General features: G+C 37.2%; 1 protein-coding gene and 1 long non-coding RNA gene across 2 annotated transcripts; both read right to left on the bottom strand.

Annotated features, from left to right (window-relative positions):
* Positions 1-495: 495 nt before the first annotated feature.
* On the bottom strand, positions 496-2495 carry LOC149954551 (uncharacterized). Its single transcript, XR_016479890.1, has 3 exons — positions 2327-2495; positions 666-768; positions 496-603 (listed from the first exon to the last, which is right to left on the bottom strand). It is a non-coding gene; the product is annotated as an uncharacterized LOC149954551 (long non-coding RNA).
* Positions 2496-3584: 1089 nt separating this feature from the next.
* On the bottom strand, positions 3585-17608 carry LOC149954552 (apicoplast pyruvate carrier 1-like). The gene is made up of 5 exons (XM_090169954.1): positions 17334-17608; positions 13356-13482; positions 5662-5822; positions 3833-3974; positions 3585-3770 (listed from the first exon to the last, which is right to left on the bottom strand). The coding sequence occupies exons 1-5, from the start codon at positions 17606-17608 to the stop codon at positions 3585-3587; spliced, it is 891 nt and encodes a 296-aa protein (XP_090026080.1).
* Between the last annotated feature and the right edge of the window lie 1483 nt (positions 17609-19091).

A 19091-nucleotide genomic window follows, 5' to 3' on the forward strand; every position in this document is an offset into this window, starting at 1 on the left:
CACATAGATAGCTCGAGAAATATAGATACAAATTCCAATATACTACACATAAGAAATGTATATAGAGTAAAATGATACTTGAACCATGCTAGATTAGCCTGTTTATGTTCTGACAGCATTTAAAATGTTTTAATTCCCTTAGTTTTTGTTCCCTATAAGCACAGTCTTGGCGTAAGAGCATAATGTTAGAGTGTGAGGTGAAGACTTGAGGACAGGAGAGCTGAGGTCAAACGTCTTGCTGACCTATGTGGTGAAGCGTGATTCCCCCCTTTTTATGGATGGCTGGTGGAACCATTTCCCAAGCTTTTAATTTAAAAGATAACTATTTTCAACAAGAGATTTTGATCCGTGGACCTTATTCAAGTAAGTAATACAACCTACAAAAATTCGTGAAGTTTCGAAGTTTTTAAACGTTAATTAACATTTATATCTTAATCGTAAAAAATAATTGTTAAAAACATACAGTTCAATCACGTGCGAGAAAGGAAATATTCAAGAACTCCGAAAATTAATATTTCGGTTAATTTAAAAAAGCGCAGCCGTTTCAGTGAATTTTTCATGGTTGATTTGTCTTATTCTTCAAAAGGGAACAGAGAAGCAAACCTATATTAAAGACGTATAAATTTCTGGTTAAGAAAATACTTTCAAAGGAAAAATATATTTACTGGCAACACTAAAAGCTATAACGGTTGTGAAAGACTGCCATGTCCATTTGAATTGTTGTTGTATTTCTTGGGCCAAAAATGCCCCTGCGAAAGAGCCGATTGCCTGAAATAATAAATAAATATCATTTATAATAGGTGTTTCTATAAAATACAGGAGGTCACGTGTAAATGTGTGTTCTACAACATTAGTTATAGCATAAGTGTATAATCTTTTAACATAAGTGTGACACTTCCTATTTGTTGAGGTTAACGGTAATCGTTAGTGTAGGGAGCTGTTGGCTCGCGTGGGTTGCAGGGCTTGCCACCACCCTCCTAGCAATGTAACCCGGCTACCTGAATTAAAGGCTTTAAAAGTCACTCGATGACTTAGGCCTAAGATGGTGCCTTGGGTATTAGCCTAGCTGATTATTATTACTATTTTTTTCCCTTGGAAAAGTTTTACTGAGGTCTATTCACAAGACAAACGCCACCGTTTTGCGTCCGCTAGCCCCCCGCGTCACGTGTAGCCTTTCTTCTTGTGATACGTCACTCCGTGACTAGCTCTCAGTAAAATATTCCCCAAAGTGACCAACTTATGGAACCATATTACGACTTATGGTTATAGCTTTTGAAGATAGTGAGCACCCGCAGGAGTTGGAGTCTATAAAGAATTTGGAATTTGAAGTCCACGTACTAAAAAGCTTAAGCTCGTAACGCAGAGAAAAACATTTTTTTAATTTTTTATAAATTGATTTTATGGAAACCGCCATTGAATGAAAAATAAATTAGTGTTTTCTATACGAATGTCTTCGCAGTATCGAACGAAATACCAGCGGGACTCCTACATGCTGTGAAATATAAAATCAGATTTAACGATTTCTGAAAATGTGTGTTATTTTGATTAAACTGGCTTTTCCGAGAGATTTAACACATTTCCCAAAAGACTAGGAAAAACTGTTTCTACGGCGGCCTTTAATATGGATAAAAGCTGGAATTTCTAACTCCACCTTGTAATGTGATTATCATGATTTATGGTAAAATCTCGCGGATCGGTTTGGTCCCCATCTCAGCGGCGTCTCTCCTTCACGATACTGCTGTTGGCGTTTTCACTTCGCAAAAAATATCGGTTTCCATACATTTACGATTAACAGTCATTACGGTTAAAATGGTAAATGAATAATTTTATGTCACCCGAGTCTGTTGGTTAGGAAATTATTTTAAATATGCTATAATTCGATATAAAAATAATAAAATGTGAAATATTTGAAATGAAGGCAAAAACTAACTAACACAAGGCTCAGCCTTCCCTACCGTTTCGTCTGAGCCCTGCCTCGTAACAGCCCCACCCTGATTATTTTCGAAGTAGACTGTATAGCAGTATCAAGTATGAATCAATTGTGCAAAATGAAATAAGAGTTCAAGGTTTGTAATCCATTGTCACCAATGTTAATTAGTGTTTTGAAATCATTCTATGAAGAGTGACTGTCAGTCTAGAAGGTTCATCGCTGTCTCGCCTTTCATTTTATTTTCGTCGTTTACCCACTTTCTCCCTTCCTCATTGCGGATGACGAGGTTTTTCCGTTTCTTAGCCAATGAAACGCGTCGAGACCCACAATAATCCTTCCTAGGTGGGGATATGAATTTTTGATAGAAGTTAATGTTGAATATGGTACGATAATAACCTGAGATGAGAATAGAAGTCCAAAGTTGGCTCCCACGTGACGTAATCCGAAGGCTCTCCCGCTCACTCCGGCGATAATACTGTAGATACCTCCGACGAAGGCGTATCCTAGACACACAAATGTCGCGTACACTGCTTTAGCGCCCACTTCTGTTGAGACGTGTTGCGCCGCGTACAGAGCCTGCACTGAGACGCTTATTCCGAGACTCAACACCGCTAAACATAACTACAATGAAAACATAATATTCTGTTCGTTAATTTATAAAAATAAATAATGTTGCGTACATAATTACTTATAAGAGTGCCTATGTATAACATATCCATAGAAAACCAATTATTGCGACGTTCTTTCACATACGATAAGCGAAGCCAAAAATTCTAAAATTCTAATAGGTGATTCTGAGATTTAATATCGACAAATACATGTACAAAAGAGTTAAGTTTTTGGGCGTAGTAGATTGTGGCTCGAGCGATTTTGCACCCGCGTTGAAAATGAAAAAAGAAGTGCGCGCGAAAATACTTTAACCATACAACAGAAAATAACCAAATCATGACTGTGACCACCTATCTTTTCCGGAATCACCTATTATCATTGCGCTATTGAAAATATTACCGTGGAAATAAATTCAAGTGATCGCGAGGCACAGTTTGAAGGATCAAGTTAGTGGGAAGTGACGTAATTTACATCATATCCCGTGAACGTAGATATGAGTGACTATGATACACATGCTACTACCGAAGTGAAAAATAACCGTAATATTATGGTAACGTTATACGCATTGGATATGGATACGTGAATATATCTACATTTTATAGGCATTCCTTTTAATTACACTCGAAGTATCACGCAAAATATTTTCAAAGTTATCTTAAACATACTAGCTTCGTCGTTTTTGCATCCGTATTCATATTATTATTATTATTATTATTATACTTTATAAGATGTCCTATCCATTAGAACTCCAAATGACACTTTGCTAAGACAAGTTAAGAAAGTTCCTACGGTCCCAATTGTCGACAGGAAATGATCGTCGTTAATGAATGTCAACCCGTAACTCTGGCAGAAAGTAAAGAGTAAATGCGTTGTTATTATTTTATTAAATATACATAATTAATTTAATTAAAAAGTATTATATTGCGTTTGTGACTACTGAACATAATACGAAATAAATCGTTACGACCAAACTAAGAGTTAAATAATGATAATTTTTTTAAGAACAGAGAAAATAGATACTTCATAAAACAAAAGAATAACAGTTTCAAATTACTTTATAGTACGTTGTTAAGAAACTAACAGGCATCATGTGAAACGCAAAAATAACCCACAATATGTAGAACTCCTTATGGCGAAATAACTCTTTGGGTGAAAGACCTTTTTCAATATTTTCTGACAACTCATGGTTTTGACTACTTTCGTCCTCTTTTTCGACAGTGAAAATCTGTGGCTGTAGAAAACGACACAATATGCAGATTTTTAAATACGTTTGGTTAACGTTTTAAAACTTACTACATGCGATATTGGTAAGGGCTTATTAGTCGGTGCCGTGAAAATGAAAGCAATACCCAGCACTTGTATGATCGTCGTTATGATAGCAGTGATCCAAAATATATTTGGAACTCTTTCAAGTAAGGATTCATCCGTGAAGTAGCTATCAAAAGAAAAATTAATTGTATAATTATGCAAGTGGACAATCAAAATAAGAAGTGAAGTAGATGATATGAGATAATGTTCAATTTTGGCCGGGATTGTAGAACTTGGGACAATTTATCAATATTCCTAGATTGGCATCACCAGACGATTGTAGCAAAACTATAGCATTGTAGTAATCAAGAAAAAAAATTACGAAATGTATTTTCGGCGAATTGAAGTTCAACTTCAAGTGTTACAACTTATACGTAATTGTAAAATTTATTGGTTAAATTTATAATATTTCTCTAATTTTTTATTTCTTAAACTTCTCAAATTGACCACATGAAGGACTATCACAGGAAAGAAAACCTACTCAATTTCTATATTTCTAAGCACAATATTTCAATAAAGTCTATTCTATAACTAAATATTGTCTATTAACCCTCGCTTATTGGCACGAAGGATTGGTATCTCAGTGTGTTGACATTTCTGTTATTGCAGCACGTTTGGCGTGTTAGTTTTTGAAGTTCATTAAATTCAAAATTGGAACCTAGATCTTCGACCGTTCATTTATATTTTTAATTTCTGCTAATAATGTGAACAGTTTTTAGTATCCCCTGACCGCCAATCTCTTTAACAGTTTAAGTGTGGCTCGTTTTAGCTGCTACTGTGCTAACCCATATTGTTTACTTAAGATTGCGTGCTTCTCGTTCAAAATATGTTAGTGTTTATTTGACGTGTTTGACGTGAAGTTCGTCAAAATCTTCAACGCTCTCTTTGGCTAGTTCTATGATTTTGTCGTTAAACGTCACGTGTCATTTGTTGTTCTCTAATTCTTCTCTCTTTATTGGTTTTTATTAGCTATCTGCCAGTACAAAGCTATTATGGTTTTTATATTTCAATTGGGTGCCCCCAGCCCTCTCTCCAAACAAAAATGTTGGCTACGCCACTGCCTTAGAGCCAAGGAAGCCTTTTTCTCTTACGGTAATTATAATAATAATAATCAGCTAGGCTACTACCCAAGGCACCACTTTAGGCATAAGTCATCAAGCGACTTTTAAAGCCATTAATTCAGGTGGGTGGTGGGAAGCCTCGCAGCAAGAGGAGCCGGGTTCGATTCCAGCTTGTGGCACTGGGTGAAAACTCGGAACAACTCCTTCTGCGTTGAGTTTGCAAGTTCTCTCCCCATTGGTTTAAGGGGTTTTCCACCGAGCACTTCGGTTTCCCCTTCCATAAAAACTTGTTGAGGTTAACGGTAATAGTTAGTGTAGGGAGCTGTTGGCTCGCGTTGCTTGCAGGGCTTACCACCACCCTCCTATGCACTGTAACACGGCCATCTGAATTAAAGGCTTTAAAAGTCACTCGATGAATTAGGCCTAAGGTGGTGCCTTGGGTATTAGCCTAGCTGATTATTGTTATTATTATTACAAAGCCCTTCATGCCACGCGAACCAACAACTCCCTACACTAACTATTACCGTTAACGTCAAAAAGTTTTATGGAAGGGGAAACCGAAGAGCTCGAGGGGAAACCCCTTAAACCAGTGGGGAGAGAACTTGCAATCTCAACGCAGAAGGAGTTGTTCCGAGTTTTCATCCAGTGCCACAAGCTGGGATTCAACCCGGCTCCTCTTGCTGCGAGGGGTAAGTGCTAACCACTCCGTCACCACACCTTGAGCCCTACCCAGGTTCAATTTACGAAACTGACAGCTTATGATCTTTGTCATACCCAATGTGGATGCCTGTCAGATCCGGTGTAAGGTTCTCCGGGTTGATGTAAGCAGTTTGGATGGCGTTCAAAACGACTCCGCCTACTGCAAAGCCGCACAGCACTAATGAGCTGACTAATCCTTTATGAGCTGGAAACCACTATGGAAATAAACGCGTAATATTGGATTAGTATTAACAACAGGCTTTGCGCGTAGTTTAAAATTTGGTCACCGCCTAACGATGAAGTTACTCAATTATAAAATTGAAGATATGAAAGCTGCTAACTCGATCAAAATTCTCTCTGCACAACAGCTGAAAATTTCAACTGAAAAACATTGAAATTAAAAGTTTATCTGCTATTTCTTCAAATATTTAGTTGACGGATGGCGATATATTTCCTAAGCTTGAAGCCTATTTCGAAGATATTTTCATATCAAATTAGATCACCTTCGCAAGTAACATATATAAGGCGCAGTCAGTTTTGACAATTAATTACCTAGAAATGGTCTAGCTATTGAATTTGAAAATATTTCGAGTAAAATTTTATTTTCTTTAAATTTTAAAATTATCTTATAGCATAAGTGTCGCAAAGTCTCATTTTAAAAGATCGCCATTTTTAAGGTCTCGATCATTATTTTCAAGATTAATATCATCTTAGTTTTTTATAAAAGTTAATTTTATTTGAAGCTGTTAAAGGGACACAGGATCGTTTTAATTTTGAGGTTTTGGTTGTGCTCACGTGTTTTGAGAATGGAAAACTAATGTCTGAGTCACGTGACGGAAAGGGTGGAGCTACCTGCAATTCGAGAATCCACAGAAGAAGACGACTATTCAGTGATTTCACTCTCACGTGGCACGACGTCATCCATGCCTTTTCGCGTAGAGAAAAACCCCGCACAAAATGGCTGCCATAGCCAAAGCTAATAAGTGAAATTACTCTATTAGGACGCTTCCGGAGACGAGGAGTTAGACCCAAAAGAGAAGATGGAACAACAATACTGAAATCTATTCCTCCAAAGGGATTTCGTTTGGGGTTCCCTCGAGAAAAAGGTACAGGACTTCACAATCAACCTCAAAGAACTTCGAAAGGAGTCAAACGACACCGATCGTTACACCGAAAAATCACTATTCACGACCGAAACGAGTCTATAGGTGGCGTAACGGTGCAAGCTTCTCCTAGGTAGCGTTTGCTACCGACAGATTAAAAAGTCATAAGAACGTTTTTTCTTAAATAAACTTATAAAAATATAAGCAAAAAAATATTAAAATGCAATTATCATTATTAAAAATGTCAAATTAATGAATAACGATGAAGAAAAATTAATAGGGTCTGCTTTAGCCGCTACCTATCTAGATTTCAATGACAAACCAAAGGGGGCCTATCCATAACGATAGTTTTCGGTAACGAATAGCCAAGTCAGGAGCCAACCCGAAATTCAAGCCGCAGGTACAAAAATTTTAATATTTACTTTCATATTAACTGCCGAAGCTAAAAATCTTGTAGCGAGCTATGAAGCCAAAGATGCAACTGTAAAATTATTGAAAGAAATTTATGGTAAGTCAGATGCTACAATTAATTATTTCCAAAACGTATTGTTACAATTAGAGCCAGCTAGTGTCTACAGATTTAAAAGTGTTAAATTTAATTTAGCGTGCGATTAATTTTCCATTAAGCTTAAGGGGTTTAGATCAGTAGCAGTGTTTCGTGTCTGTGCCCCACTATTTTAAGGAAATAAACTAGGCTCGAATATAGCCGAACGCGTACGTATGCGGAGAAGCTGAAAGCCGCGAATAATGTAGTTTACCAGGCGGTAAAACTGAAAAAGAAAAATACGAATCCCATCACCTCGCGTAACCCAAGAAGATCGACCACCGGAAGAACTATGTAACTTTTTCCCTGGGGTTGAGATTGTAATTGGCGATCTAGGAGTGGTTCGTATTGATATTCTTGACACAGTTGGCATTTAGTCGTTACTCATGTTTGACCCCTAAGTGCAAGAATATCTGATCTAGCTTTCGCGGGTACGACTAATCTATGTCCTCGGCAAAGAATTTAATGCATTCAAAATTGAAATCGTCATAGAAAGGAATTACTGTACTTTCATTCAAAAAAATTAATTATTTGTGTGTGCAGTTTAAACGAGAAATCGAAATGGTCCCAATGGTGTAGCGAATATTGTAAGGTACGACGATTCTTCTTCGAGAGGTTGTTGCTAGAACCCGTTTTTAGCATCAAGTAAGATTAGGGATTAGTATATCCGGACTTGGTATTGAATAGTGCGCTCGTTTAATCGCTTCATTTAGAGGTCGTGGATCGTGACATATTCGAACAGCAGGTACTTTATTCTTGCGAGTAGTGTCATTGTCAAGTGGTTTAGTTCGTTTTTCTACTATTGTAATTGAACTCATCCAACCGGTAGGTTTATCCACCTTAAGCCGCGTTCACACTACACACTTTAGAAACGTTTGAAAATGGGTTCGAAAGATCAAATTGAAAATTTTCGTAGTCAACTGTTTTAATAGACACGATAAATATTCTTGATAAAAAATTTTATCATTTTAGTTTTTGAAACCGTTTAAAACGTTTCTAAAGTGTCTAGTGTGAACACGGTTTTAGTGTTTATACCGTTGTTTCCATGCGTTGAAGTTCGACCCTTACTACATCGTGTAAATACAAATAGAATTTTTCAAGGTGAGGATACGTGAGATACAGCTTATTCTTTCAGCTGTATTTTCACAACTCGATTGAGTCTGCCTATTCCAGAAAAACGTCGTGAAATTCTTTAACGATAGATTCCGGTTAGTCGTGAGAATGCAGCTTTGCTTCTGATACTTTTGAGACTGACATAATATTAAGATCAGATTTGTCTTGAAGCTTGCGATATTTGATTCCGGAGATCAGGTTCAGATTGAAACTATAGCTTGGAGTCCCAAGATAAGAACGCAGTTCAAGGAAGTTATCAAGAATTTCAGATTAATCAGTGGTACTTTAGAATTAGGTACTAGAGCGTATTTTACGCAAGAACCAGTTAAAATATTGACCTGAGCCTACTGCTCCCACGGTCTTGAAATTTCGGTCTACTATTCCCACGGTCTAGCGCTCCTGGCGTCCACGTGTACTCTCGGTTGTTTGGCAGATTTGCGTGCAGTTACGGCCTGTTCGAGACTCGTAGCCTTTTTAGTGCGGCATTATTTCGTTGGCCTTGAACTAATTTATCACGTAACATGCGATCTTCCGAGTTTCCATAATTACATTCGACAATAGTATATCTTAGTCGGGTATAGAAATCTTGAAATTTTTCACCTTGTTTCTATTTTCAAAAATATAAAAGCTGCGTAGATTCATTTTGGTAGTCCTGAAAATGACTATCGAATTCGTCCAGTATTTGCGTTAAAGTAAACTCTGTTGCACAAGCTATCGGTTGTAGGGTAAACCATCAGTAGTTTTGCTTGAGTTCATCACGAAAATAGAGCGGTTTGCGAATCCTCAGGCTCAGCACTGTATTTCATAGCTGTGATGTAGTCTACAAAGTCTTGCTTCCAGAAACGTCAAGATTCAGTAGGGTAGGCAAAGGGTTTAATCGTAGGGATATTTGACGCTATTGTCGTAAGAGGAGAAGCACTATTACAAAAGAAACACAGCTATACCCGATAGATTTAGGCAGAAAACGAGAGTTCGTTGTTAAAACTCTGACACCATGTTATATTCTTTTACTTTGATGTTCCGGTCTAACTTTAACTTGAATATGATTAAGCGAATTGAATGAGCTACAAGCGTAGGGTACGAGAGATAAACTACTAACTTTATTTTTAGGCGAGCGCTCTCCAGCGGTAAGGGGTTTATTACCTTTAGAGTGGCGCCATCTATGAAATATATACAATATGATTTTACAGTGGATAACTTTCGTAATTTTAAGCGTCCTCTCGGTGTTTCAGTCCGCCGACTTTATCTCGCCCCATAATGTTCCCGGACCGATTTAAGTTTACTAATGGTTCTAGCAGTTGGAACTACCTTTCAAAATTCCAAAAACCAGGAAAAGTTACAGGCTTCAGTTCCGGGCCGAATATAGCCCGGGGGCTATACTAAATGGCGATCTCGACCGAAAATCCATAAAAATATATAGCAATTCAATTAAAAGCATGCTTTTTAATGATTATAAAATATTTTTAAACCACTAAAATAAAAGTAATATGATGGAATACTCATATAACGAAAATATTCTGAAGTTATCAATATATTTCTAAAAAGAAATAAAAAATAATGCCCAAGTCAAGTTTGGTAAAATACCATTTGAATAGAAAGTCGAGATCACCATTATCACTGTCTAGACCGTCATTTTCTAAAAGTCGCCCGTTTAAGCACGCTAACCAATATTCTCCCTCCAAATTACCTTTGTAATTAAAATTCGGCAATTCTGTTTTGAAATGATCTTATTCAATAATATTTGAAGAATAAAATCAATCCTACGCAGTTGACGTTTCCTACATTGAACACGCATGTCACAAATATAAAATACGTATTTTAATTATTTTCGTCACATTTCAAATAAAATATAGGTGATATACTAAGGTAACGGTATTATATATTTTTGCCACGCTGTTGAAATTTTAGTTTATCGCTTTCAGGCTTTGTACGCCAAATATGTTAACCATCGATATGATCAGGGGCGCAACAACAGGTGGTGTCCAGGGTGTCCACACAACCATTTTGGAGGTTGTTGCGTCCCTGGATATGATATAAAGACATAACATTTACAATAGCTCAAATTTTCATATTACAATAGCTAAAATTTTCATATTAAAGGAAGGCAGAAGTAACGGGGAAAACCCACGTGGCAGGACCTGCACCGTGTCGCTGGTGACAGGGGAAAAATATGGCATGATCTATTTCATAGGAAGTCCACCATTGGCGCTGCCGTATAACGTCCAATGTATTAGCTAGTAACTTCAATGTCATGCTGCAGTTTCAGCAATTTATACCACGCCACTTTTCTTGTCTTTTAAAAGGTCCGGATCTCAATATGTCTATAGTTGTAGTTTTTTTTTTAATATAAGATTTTAATATATTTCCGTGATTTTGAAAGTCGAGATCGCCCCTAATGTATGTACTGTATCTTACTCTGCTTAAGATAGTGTTTTTACTCTTTAACGTTTGTTAAAACAAGGATTCTTCATAACACGATGAGTTGTCGACCGTAAACCGCGACGGGGAAAGCCTGCGATCATGCGCAATAGCTTTCGGGACGTTTTTCAAAAATCTACAGGTTCAAGGACAAATTGTTTCTTTGTCGCCTGCTAGTTTTATTTTTTAGTAGCCTTCTAAAAAACGTTTTAACCTTGGTTTAAAGGCCTAGGTTCACCCCCTTACTCGAAAAAGGGTTCAAACCAAGGTTCTTACAAGCGGCACTATTGGGTTCAAACACCTTTTTCGCTTCCCCCTCGAAACCCCTCCATTGATAGCGACGGTCAGCCGCCATTGTAAGCGATGTCAAAATTGTCAGCAGTTACAATGCCCTTGAGAACAGCGAATTCCGAATTAATGATATCAAAGGTATATATGATATATAAAAAAAAAATTCCAGGAACGCGCCATTTTGTAAAGACTGGAATTTGTCCTTCAGACTGTCAAAACAAGATGCTCGCACCCTTAGAGTATGGTATTAATCCCCAGGTTGCTCGCGCAGTTTCTCTAATACAGGTTTTATCGTAGGCAACTATCCTGTTATGAAGAATCCTTGGTTAAAATGCCGGGAACCATCCATCAAGTGATTTTATTCGGCCCATTTTCAGACCTTGTTCTCCAAATGCTACAACTGCTTGGTAATTAAACAAAGAACGTCAAGGGTCGGTATTTATAACTTGAGACAACTTATTTTACTAAAAGTCAATTGCGAAAGTCACCTGGTGAAAATGTCGTTCCCCATACTATATGAAGACTCACTTCCCTTACTTCTATATCTTATCTGACCATCTTTTTATCTCCCGAAATTATGGGAAGTCGACGGAAATTAAAGACGACATCATGATGTAGCGAAAGTGAGTCTTCATAATAGAGAGGGAACAGTTTTCACCAGATGGCTTTTGAAATGAACCTATATATTAACATTTTAATAATATTTTTGAAAATTAGTTGATGTAATTAAAACTCAATTTTAAGTAAACATTTCCTACACATATCGATGTCAGGAGAAAATACCGGTAGAGTTCTCTATTCAGAAAGTTCATTTAATATGATAACTGTACGGAATTGTCTTACCCCTTTGTCATTAACAGGGCCTAAAATAGTGGGCAGTTCTGGCAGATTTAGGCAGTTCTAAAACTCGGAATTGGGCAGTGCTATTTATCGTTAATTTATCACAAAAAAGTATGAATAATTTACCCGATGACCTCATGGGAGATGTTGCAGTCGACGGGTCTTTCCGGTACATATCGGCAAAGGCAGCCAATTTTGCTAAACCAAGTTACTTATTTATAGCCCTTTTTTCTCAGAATTTGGTAAAAATATTCGTCTGCTACAAATTCAAAATTACCACTGTTTTTATAAGACTTACCGATCGACAGGCGGTCTGGGCCTACCAGTGGCCTACATGTACCTTTAGCCAAGATAAGTGTGAATTGAGCCAACTTTTTATGATAGTTTCTAATTATTATTATTTTTTTTAGAAGCTCGTTATGAGCGATTGTGACGGGTGGGACAATTCAGTCCGCTCGTCCATTTGATTAATCAGGTGCGAGATATGTGTTACCGCCACGCCAACGGGGGGATACTTAGGGATAGGGTTGGGACACCCGTGGCGGAAGTATGACAACCATCCGTTGGGGGATTAGTGGTCTACCTCACACGGCCATCCACCAACTCTGCCTCCCAGACGCTTGGGATTACAGGAGTACGCCACTACTCCCGGTGTTTCTAAAGAATTTTACGTTATATTTTTACAGGTTGGCCTTATTTTAAATGAAACGTATTATTACTTAATTTTTAGATAATTATCGTAATATTTTGTATATTTAAACAACGCATCAGCAATTTCAAAAGTAAAAATTTGCGTTTTTTTTAAAAGGGCCTACTCGATTATTTCTTCTGTTTATCGATTATTTTCCCATTTTAAACGAATTTTCCTACCTACCTACCTTCGATCGATTATTTTGCCCTTTTAAATAATTTTTCGGTACTTAAGAAAGGGCCTACCAGTGGCCTACCTCCCGTTAATTGATTATTTTACAATTTTAAATGAATTTTTGGTATTTAAAAAAGGCCTACCAGTGGCCTACCTCCCGTTAATCGTTATTTTTTTAGCCCCTGTATTTCAACAACGTGACCGTGTTTTTATGTGATCCCTTGAATTAATTGTAAGATTGTATTCAGTTGAGCAGAGAATATGTGGGCTTGTGACTCCAGGAAGAAGACTACGCCATTCCTCGTGAAAGCCTTCCCCTGTTGGGGGAGACAGACACTACGATACTCTCTCTCCATAAAGGAGGAGTACGTTTTTCGTGTGTGTGGCCAATTTTCGTATCTTTGGTAACTTGCTTTTGTCGACCATGACATTAAGACGCCCATGGTGGCCAAGTGTATCGCAGGATCGTGTGATGGTAATGTTATGGCTTCCCTTTCAAGTCGGGGTTTAGCTACGACATTTGCTACGACGTTAAGAGCAATCACAGAATGCATTTTTATTAATCATTACCTACTTTCATGCCTTCGGTCGTGATAACCGACGATACAATTCCGGCTCCAATCCAGGCGACGAATCCATACGTGATGCAGAATAGGATGAAGCTTTGGTTTATAGAAAACGCCGAAAAAGCCGAAAACCCACTACACGGAAAAGATTTATTCATTACAAAGAAATTTCTAAATACAAAATGAAGGTATGAATACGCCTGACTAACAATATTTTATTTATGCTGTCGGAAGAATGACTATGCTAAAACGATTCTAAGTGTTTATCAAAATCCCCTTCATGTTTGAAGAGTAGGATGCTTTACCCCAAAAAAATCAAATATGACAGGTCAAAATACGAAGTCTTCCGAAGCGATTGAAGCAAACACCAGTGAAATATTTCCTCCCCCTCTTGTGCCCGGGGCAAATTCGACTATGACGCCACGAATAGTCTCAACATAGTCATTACAACTAAACATAAATAACTAAATTCTTGGCGTGACCATACTGATCATTGTGAATTTCTATGAGACAATTTTGCCACCGAATAAATCAATGGCGAAAGACTCACTTCCATCAATCACATCTATTTTTAATACTGAAATATTTTTCAAGGACTAAATAGTCGATTACTATTTACTCCTCATTAAGTAAAACTGGTTATTACACCAAGAACAAAAAACACTCTGTCCATAGGGGCCAATAACTTTAGCATTTTTTTACGTTAATGAAAGAAATCACGTTAAAAGATTAAATCCCTTAAAAAAGTACACGTAACTAACCAAAACGCCAACTACGCACAAAGGTCAAGTTTTCAATTAGTATTTAATGTGAAATCTTTTAATTTTCAACCATTCGCCCAGTAGCACACGAAATCCCATTTTTGGTCGGGGTCGGGGTCGGGGTCGGGGTCGGGGTCGGGGTCGGGGTCGGGGTCGGGCAGGCGTCGGATTCTGTACGTCATGCCGACGCAATACCGATTACTACTTTAATTATAATTACCTCTCCTAGGAGGTGTTATACAATCACCGTGTCTGTCTGTCTGTGTGTCCGGCCTGCGAACGCGTTCGCATTTTCGGTGCAAAGCTTAATCATTGCGTACGCAGTTTCTAGGACTCTTTGCGTTCGCAGTTGCTAGGAATTAGGGAACGAAGTCGAAGGGTTGGCAATACCACCATGCGACGGTGAGCGTTAGCGGATTAAGATGCGGTAGGGTTTTGATAATTTTTTCGTCGCAACAGTTGTAAGTCAGGTTGATTGGATATTTCGTTATTGTAATGTTTATGTGTATTATGTGAATGTTGAGTTTGTGTTATGACAGTTGTGGGTGTTGGGTGTGTGCTGTTTGTGTTATGACGGTTGTGGGTGTTGAATTTGTTGTGTTTGTTTTTGTTGTGTTTGTGTGTGTATGGTCGTTTTCTCTTCAACTTCTTCTTATTGACTTTTGGAACGGACCGAGTGCTGAGTGTTATGGCCACCACTGAACGTCCAATGGCAGGGTTTCCACCAATTGTTCATGGTATTCGTTTTAGTATCAATTTGCTATTTTTTGACGCCAGCCGGGAATCGAACCCGAGTCTCCTACGTGCCAGAGATTTACTCTAACAACTAATCCATATCAAATATTTATGAATTAAATTTATAATTTTATAACTAATTTATTAATTAATAATTTAAATGTAAAATACGATCATGACCAAGAATCGAACCCAGGTTGCCGTGTTACTAAGCAGATGTTTCACCGCCGAGCAACTGACTTCCATGAAAACAAAACACATCACAGGCAAAATATTGAAGTAAAGGAACCATTATGATACGGCGATTTTTTTTATTTTGGTGAACTTGTTTATATTATTCTGAATAAATTAAACTCCGTTTTTTCGTCTCGATTATTTTAATTAAAATTAAAAATTTATACCGGGCGGGATTGAACCGGGATTACGTTTTTAGTAAATAACTCTGAATTGCGGAGATATCTTTAAGGGTCGTCTCAAGAAATTAATACCACTAGGGACAATTCTTCCGAGGAGTGGTATATTTTGGCTTGCCGACTTGTTTTCAATCGCGATCGGGCCGACGATATCTTACAAGAGTTGTAAACATATATCTCTAACGTTTATTGAGTCTAATCAACATGCCACTAAATTATTCTCGTGGTCAACGTGCTTTTATGGTGAAGCCAATTGTAACGCGCATAGGGTTAGTGAATTGTTCGCCGTTCGATATCCAGATAGAAGACCAAGCCACAACTATGTTCTTGGAGCTGTTCGTGACTTTCAGACTTACGGAAACGTCAATCCCAAATTTCGTTCTAGCCTATTTTGTTGCGTATTCTCAGAGGTGCAAGCGACGATCTCGGATTAACGACGAACTACGTCGTGTGGACCACTCTTCACAATCACAACTTCCATCCGTATCGAGCGACTCTCCACCAAGCTCTGCACGAAGGAGATATGGAACGTAGATTTGATTTCTGCAACTGGCTAATAACCATGTCTGATGAGAACCCAAATTTCATCAATCAAATGCTGGTGAGCGACGAGTGTTCCTTTGGGAGAGATGGCCTTTTCAACCATCAAAACAACCACATGTGGTGTGAGGAAAATCCTCACTGGGGTTTTCCTCACCATCATCAACAACAACTCCGACTGTTTGGGCGGGTTTGCTCGGGGATCGAGTTATTGGCCCATTTTTCCGCCCAGCCTGTCTTACTGGACAACGATACTTTGCGCTTTTGCAGAATGAAATAGCAGACGCTTTAGAAGATATTCCGCTGGAAGCTTACAGACAGATGTTGTACCAACATGACGGCGCACCACCCCACATACCTAGATGTGTAGTGGAGCATCTTAACAACGAGTTCCCTCTGCGTTGGGTTGGCAGGAACGGTCACGTTCGATGGCCTGCGAGGTCTCCGGATCTACCTCCGATTAACTTTTTCTTGTGGGGGTTCATCAAAGCACAAGTTTACTTGACGCCTGTTGAGAACATCGAAGATTTGCGTCACCGAATCATTGCAGCCTTCGAACTTGTCACTCCTGATATGATCAGACGCTCGTTTCAAAACATGCTTCATCGTGCCCAAACATGTATCGCGGCAAACGGAGGTATCATAGAACCTCACTTGTAAAATTCTTATGTTTATTCGAAAAAAACATTCAATTAAATCTTTCAGACATTTCTTTCATTTACGTACAAAAATACGAAGGCTAAAGGCCCCTATGGACAGATAGTTTTTTTTTCATCAGCTCATGTCTTCGTGAAAAAGTGTTCTTTTCCAATGAAACCAATTTCTTTGAACATTTTCGACAGCACTCTACAGCTTTCTCATAGAAACGTTTTTTGTATCACCTACCGGTGAAAAAATATTTTTTTACAGCAACCCGAAATTATTTCCGATTTTTTTGAAATTTAGGATTTAACACGATCCTACACTAGAAATAATGCTCTGAAAATTTCGCAACTCTATCTCTTGCAGTTTCTGAAAAAATGCCCAGTCAGAGCTATTCAAAACACCCTGTATATTTTTGATAAAAATAATTAGGAGGTCGATATAAACTAATAAACATGGCTAAGTTTAAAATATTTTCAAGATTAACATTTTGAAAGTGGAAATCATCAGTTTCGAAAGACATCCAGTTTATATACGCAAATAACTACCGACGGAAACGAAGTAAGTGTTTCTAAAAATCCATATGTTCCGTTTCGAAAATTAATCATATTAATCAATTATTTTTAATTTGGAAACATTTAAATTTCCAAAGGCCTTCCGTCAGCCGTAAGAAAGCTCCGGTGGCGAACACTTTTCAGACACCATTTCCTAACACTTCCCACTACTCATATCTTACGGAGAATTCTCAATCCTCAGTCACGCTAGCCTATGATTTAAGTTATCATGGTCGAAACAACAACTAGTCTATCATTTAAAATTTTCGTTGGAATAATATACGTATTTTATGTTACTTATGGTAATGCTTAAGAGAGATTATGAGGTGCAAAAAGCGTACCTGAAAATGAGGCATCCGACGGCAGCCACGACGCGAGTGCCGACATAGGGAGCGACGTAGCCGCCCAAAGGCATCAGCAAACCATCTCCGAGCATAAAGAAGCCATTAATCCAAATCATGTAACTTTCCGTGAACGTCGGATCTACCTTGATCCGCAAGTACGACGTGATGTAAGGACTAAGGGTGCCCAAAGTGTAAAAATTCCCCAAACTTAAGCCCACCAATACGCTCCCGGAAACGTTCAAAAACGACTTGCTTCTGTCACTAAGCTTCATGTTGCGCTGTGCGACAAATTCGAAATGACTTGGCATAGGATTGGGAAACCAAATTATACATTTCAACAGGTGGTGTAGAAGGCTGTTACGGTTCTATGAAACGCGAGAATAAAGCCTATCGCAAACACTACATCGAGAATAAAATATTAGAAGCACTTATCGTACACGTTTTTAAAATACACATACCGTTTCGAGTGCGCAATACTCCTACATTAAAAGGTGGGTAAAAATGTCGACCTATTCTACGAAAATTTAATTTATATGGAGACTAATTTCCTATCTCGCGTAGTTTCGGGTTTTCGGTTAAAAATCGTTAAATATGGTCTTTCATATAAATTAAAATTTTGCTGGATGGATCAGCATTTTTGACCACCTTTTAAAAAAGGTGTATTCTATTATGTAGCTTAATATCACAGAAATTGTGGAAGTACAATATGATGGTAAAAAATGCATGTGAATAAAACATGTTTTACTGAGTTAATCCAAGATTTTAACTAATTGCGATTTTTAAATAAATAATACTATCTTTGCTGCGATACAGAAATAGCAATAGCCAAATAATCCTGGTCAAGATTTTAATGATAAAATCATGATTGAAATGATAATTCCGGGGAAGGTACCACCCCCTCGACCTTCGACCTTTGAAACGTTTCGCACTTTGCTAAGAATTTCAAACGTGATTGAAATGATTCAAATTAGAGTTAAATACTAGGCCACTTACGTATCTGATAAACAACTTTATAAAAATGACTAGTCAACTTTATTCACGCAATAAAACCGATCTCATTTGAATCATTAAATCTCATTTGAATCATTTAAATTTCTAGAAATTATGTTTAATTCAGAGAAAACGGCATGGTATTAGAAGATAAAACTTATTTTATACAAGACGTTTCGAGCCGAGGCTCTTCTTCAGTCGTTCGTTAGTTTTAATTTCTCTGAATTAAACATAATTTCTACTAATATTCACCATGGTAAATAATAAGTTTATTATATACATTTAAATTTCATTTGAATCATTTAAATTTCATTTGAATCATTTAAATTTCATTTGAATCATTTAATACTCATTTGAATCATTTAAATCTCAATTGAATCATTTAAATCTCATTTGAATCATTTAAATCTCATTCGAATAATTTAAATCACATTTTAATCATTTAAATCTCATTTGAATCATTTAAATCTCATTTGAATTTTTTAAATTTCTTTTGAATCATTTAAATCTCATTTGAATCATTTAAATCTCAGTTGAATCATTTATATCGCATTTTAATCATTTAAATTTTATGTGAATCATTTAAATCTCATTTGAATCATTTAAATTTTATGTGAATCATTTAAATCTCATTTGAATCATTTAAATCTCATTTGAATCATTTAAATTTCATTTGAATCATTTAAATCTCATTTGAATCATTTAAATCTCATTTTAATCATTTAAATCTCATTTGAATCATTTAAATCTCATTTTAATCATTTA

This window comes from Leiobunum rupestre, chromosome 3 (assembly GCF_980474605.1).
Source record: "Leiobunum rupestre chromosome 3, qqLeiRupe1.1.hap1, whole genome shotgun sequence".
Taxonomy (NCBI): domain Eukaryota; kingdom Metazoa; phylum Arthropoda; class Arachnida; order Opiliones; family Sclerosomatidae; genus Leiobunum; species Leiobunum rupestre.

Bases quoted from the DNA above. Each gene is read 5' to 3' on its own strand.
- LOC149954552 (XM_090169954.1), bottom strand. From the start codon at position 17,608: ATGAAGCTTAGTGACAGAAGCAAGTCGTTTTTGAACGTTTCCGGGAGC. The intron at 13,483-17,333 runs GTACGCTTTTTG...TTTTCCGTGTAG, and splicing joins GTCGGATGCCTCATTTTCAG to TGGGTTTTCGGCTTTTTCGG. The intron at 5,823-13,355 runs GTAGGTAATGAT...TTATTTCCATAG, and splicing joins TCACGACCGAAGGCATGAAA to TGGTTTCCAGCTCATAAAGG.